The sequence below is a fragment of the Etheostoma spectabile genome, chromosome 9 (genome assembly GCF_008692095.1).
Source record: "Etheostoma spectabile isolate EspeVRDwgs_2016 chromosome 9, UIUC_Espe_1.0, whole genome shotgun sequence".
In the NCBI taxonomy this organism is placed as follows: Eukaryota; Metazoa; Chordata; class Actinopteri; order Perciformes; family Percidae; genus Etheostoma; species Etheostoma spectabile.
Genome location: NC_045741.1, coordinates 15,728,043 through 15,733,006, shown reverse-complemented (window position 1 = coordinate 15,733,006; position 4,964 = coordinate 15,728,043). Strand labels below are relative to the sequence as shown.

Sequence of the window (4,964 nt, the reverse complement as noted above, 5' to 3'; positions counted from 1 at the left end):
TTCTGGTGATGGCTAGGCGTTACTGCGCAGCCTCCAACTGAGCTTGACGACGTGGTTGTGACCATAGACATATAAAGATGGTATGTCTATGGTTGTGACGTGGGCAACGTGCCTGAAAGTTGTAAGTCATCTGGTAGCTGTGCCAAGAGAAATCTCAATCATTCCCAATCAGCAGAGACGGACAGCGTAGCTATAAGTAAGCAGATAACATAGGCACAGGCTAATTACTGCTAATTAACATGCTAGTTAACGTTAGTAATTAAACATAAACAGCTAATGGAAGTCCAAACTGGCTGCGTGCTTCTCCTGACAGTACGGTGATATGTCGACCATGCGACGGTAAGTCGTGTGGTCATGACGTAATAGTTAGCCTATTTTTACAAAAACGTCTGCTACGGAGCCATAACGTGAGATACAAGGTAATGGAGCCTTTTATACATTTTGGTGTTTGTTTAGAAATAAACAACGGACAAATAGAGTCTTGAAATAATTCAGACGTAAAGTTATTTCTTGTCAAAGTGGCGCCGAAATGAATGGCAGTCAATGGGATGCTAACTGCAAGTGATGGCTTCGTAGCATTAAAATGGCGCCATGCGGGCTACGCATAGAGAGGAGAGGCTTACCCCCTTGAGCCAGAGCCAACGTTTTTACTTTAGACTAAAGAGACCTACCGTTACGTAAACGGTCGACGCCAATCTATTTCACTGATCTTTTTTGGATATAAAACACCTACTTCTAAAACTGCTCACCTTTTTAGAGTGATAAGTAACTTCTGTCATTAAACATCAATGTATTTAAATGACTGGGTATATAAGTGTTTCACGTTTGCTGTTTAGACCTCTCAAGATGAGGTGCTGCAGTTTGTTAACGTCCCATGTTCAAGACAAGCTTCCACTTTAAACAGCTACAGCACAACTAGCATGACTGAAGTCTGTACACATGCCCACACCATGCTACGAAGATAAACTTAAATCATCTGTGCATGGAGCAGTGTTCCTAACCTTGAAGCTGTAACAATGTCTGTAGTTTGAAGATAAGTGTGCCCAAAATTAACTTTTACTAGAGGCATAAAGGAGAAGCAAAAAACTCAGGTATGAAAAAGTCCCATTGGATATTAGTGCGGTGTAAACTAAAGGTGTGATGGTAAACGCAACTTGTATTTTCTCGAACCTCATTCATGAATCTTTCTCATTTAATTTTCATAAACATTTTTTTTTTAAGTATTTGTCTTTTCAGTTACAGTACACGGGACATAATCCAGACTTGAACTGACAGGAGCAGGGCTGCAACAACCATAACACTTTAAAATTATAAGCATAAATTCCTTTAATGGATGCTTCTTCTGCTTTTGAGGCATTCATTTCTCAAACCGGATGCTAGTTTTAAATTATGACCTAATATGCTAAATGCAAGGCGATGAAATGATAAGTGATGCAGGAGACATCTGGAATTTCCATTTCATAGTATCTACACTCTGTCAGCCAATTAGGGCAACTTTCTTGTGATGAAATTGTTTTGTGGACTTTGTGAGGCTGGACTGTCTAATTTGGCGGGGAGCAGGTCCAAGCCGCTCCTCCGCTCTATGGACCTCCGCTTCTTGAAGGGGTCCAGCTTCTGCACTGGTACACATCTACTTAGTCCCTCTCCCTGCTATTTGGCTCACCTCACACCCAGTATTTCCAAACTATCTTGCATTGTGGAAAATATATTCACACAGCTGACACGTCATTCAAAATCCGCGTGACATTTGTTCCGTTCATAATATGACCCCAATAACAACAAAAATCTTAAATATAGCACATTTTATTAACATTTTTCAATTGTACAGGATACAACCAACATCTGCAGTGGTCAGGCCTCTACAGCAGGTTTGGATGGAGAGATTAGGTTGTTGATGCTGAAGGGGTAAATCCAGTTGCTCAGAGGTACGGCTGGTCCGTGGACAGTGTCGGCTCCTTATATACAGCACCTGGGGTCACTGAAAGCTTTGGGACTTCAGCAACTTGACTAGAAGAGATAAGAAGAATCAAGAAGAAAAAAAAAAGGTTACTGCCCACATCAGAAGAGTGAGTGAGATCCATACATCTAAGCATTGGAGCCCCTGTGGCAGGTGTTGCAAAAATGTGCAGACATTTCTGATATATATCCATAGTTGGATTTAAGTCTTTACCTGTCCTTAAAAAAAAGTCTAAAAGATATCGCAGCATAGACAAAATTCACCTATTAGTATTTACTTTACTCTGTGACCATAAAACATTTCTAGTCATAAAACACACATCTGGTCAAAAATTGTTTAAAATAAATAGGTGTGTAACCCAGCCCTGTTCATCATGTTTGCTTGCTATGCCTTTTATCTTAATCCAGCCAAGGTAAGATGCTCAATATGTCAGTTGTAATAATCGCAGTAATATCCTTATCAATACACTTTTAATTCTAAAGAATATTTAACATTGGAACTGGACGACATTTTAAACATCCACAATAAATGAAAACAACAACCAAAAACAATAAAATCTGTCACTGTTAACAAAACATGCACTGGAATAAAAACCAAACACAATCAAAACCCATGAATAAAATGGAGACTTTTCCGGCCACAATAATTCTAATTAAAAAAAATATCAAGCTTAATTTTTATTTATCATGCAATTAACTGATTTATTGCATATTGCGACAAGCGTAGTTATAAATCATATAATACATGTAAATGCATTGACATTGAGTCATTTACCTGCCAGCGGTGAGAGCCTTCTGAGAAGACATGATGACTGTGGCGGGTACTGACTCTCTGCGTCCATCTCTGGTGTAGTAGTAGTTGCTGGCATCCTTGTGGCTTGGGCCTACTGGCAGTTTGGGTGGTGGCTGTGTCCTGGAGAAAAAGCAGATCCAGGACGGTCAGTTTGAGTAACAGATCCAGGATTATAAGGGCTTATTGGATGCCAAAACACTACGCAGTGGTTAAAGCATTACAACATAGTCAGAAGCATGAAATTAGATTGAATGGAACACAGTACATGGTCTGGTATCAGGGGCTGCCAGAAAGTCAAATGTCAAGGCAAATACAGTACATGCCATAACCTGTCTACTTTTGAGCAGCAAAAATTACATTCAATACAGTTTCAGATCTCAAATCCCTTTGCATGACCTTTCATGAGTTGTACAAAAGTCAGGTGCCAAACCATCTGCTGACAGCACAGTTTTATTTCTCTTGAGAGCCTGGCATTGGGCACTGCTTCCGTGTTTCAAATACAACCCCTGATTGGCTGCCATCAGTTAGTTCACCTGTGTCCAAACTTAAACTGTATTAAATCTTAACGTGATGCAGATCCGAACTAGGATGTCTAGGCAGGTGTGCCAGTCCCTGCTCTGACAGCCTATATCAACACACTTAAATATCACTATCAACTGTGTTCTATATTTTCAGAGACAATACAACTTCAATCTTTAGTTCCGTCTGACTTTAAGCTTTATTTCTAAAGAAACACGACAATGTACAAAAGTCTCCATTACCTTGTAGCTCACGTTTTGGCTTCGTAGCAGATGTTTTTGTAAAAATAGACTAACGATTGTGTCGTAACCACGCGACTTGCTGTTGCATAGTTGACAAATCACCGTATTGTCAGGAGAAGCACGCAAACCGTTTGGGCTTCCATTAGCTGTTTCACTTTAATTACTAACGTTAACTAGCATGTTTTTGTTAACAGTAGTTTGCCTGTGCCTAGGTTATCTCCTAACATATACCTACGCTCTCCGTCTCTGCTGACTGAGATTTCTCTTGGCACAGCTACCAGAAGACTTACAACTTTCAAATACTTTTCCCACGTCACAACCCCGTCGTCAAGCTCAGTTGGAGGCTGCGCAGTAACGCCTAGCTATCACCGGAAAAGTAGGCTCGTTCGAGATGAACTGCGCCTCGCCTGTAAAGTGGACGAAAGCAGGTGGCAGCATCCGGGGACGAGGACAAAATTCTGCGGTAAAGCCGGACAGTTTCCAGTCAATTCCAGCAGCCTTCAGACTGAACAGGAAGTGACAAACACTTTGGAGTGATTCCGATTTAATAAAATATAATCAGACCCACATATCAACTGGTACACAGTCTCTAGTTGTTTTAATCATGACAGAGTAACTCTCAAAATGCTCTACATGCGATCTGTTTCTGATTTTAATTAACAACAGACTGGAGAGGATCAGTGATCTGAACGGATTTAGTCTCTCTGACTTCAAGACGTCTATCAGCCACACAACATGTGTTCTTTACAGAATAAGTCTTTAAATCAGACAAATAGCAATTAAAATCCCTCAGATTCAAAAACAATAAAGTTTATATAAAACGTCATCATGTTGAGTCGATTGTAAACCAATCAGCTGTTAAATCAGCTGAGAGGCCGGCGTTTCCCAGCATGCTCTGGGTCTGCCTGGGTCTTGCAGTCGGGGAAAAGCGACTGCGCCGCCTGCGTCTCAGAACTGCGGCCGCCTTGCTCTCGTGAGATTATGGTTGTTGTTTCACATTCATAAATGTAAATTCAGCACTAAAAACACTTAATTTTAAACTTTATCTCCATGAAGTTGTATTTATTATAAATCTGATTTCGGGCTTCAACAACAAGAAGGCAGTTAAAACTGAAAACTGTGATGGTCTTTAAGCTTCCCCTGGCAAAATTGTATTGTACTCTGTTTACCTCAGGTATGTTTATATGTTAGTTTGTATACTTTTGTATGTTATTTGTGTTCTGTTTCCTATTTTTGCAATAAAGACATTAAAAAAAAAACACAAATCTAACCGGCATGCAACGGGCGCCGATCGCCGGTGATTGATTCTGCGCAGACCTGGCTCATCTCTTTTTTTTTTTTTTTGATATTTGAAAAACATTCATTGTTATTTTAAAAGTTTGCGTATTTTTATGCCGGAAATCCTTTTCTTTCTTTTTTTATGTCATCTTTATTGCAAAAATAGGAAACAGAAC

General features: G+C 39.9%; 1 protein-coding gene across 1 annotated transcript in view; it reads right to left on the bottom strand.

Moving 5' to 3' along the window:
- Positions 1–1,787: 1,787 nt before the first annotated feature.
- The window catches only part of ndufa7 (NADH:ubiquinone oxidoreductase subunit A7), a 12,025-nt gene continuing 8,848 nt past the window's right edge, over positions 1,788–4,964 (bottom strand). Inside the window, exons 3-4 of the mRNA XM_032526661.1 lie at positions 2,732–2,869; positions 1,788–2,007 (exon numbers count right to left, since the gene is read on the bottom strand). Of these exons, the coding sequence (XP_032382552.1) occupies positions 1,920–2,007; positions 2,732–2,869 (226 nt within the window). The 3' untranslated portion in view covers positions 1,788–1,919. The remainder of the gene's footprint in view (positions 2,008–2,731; positions 2,870–4,964) is intronic.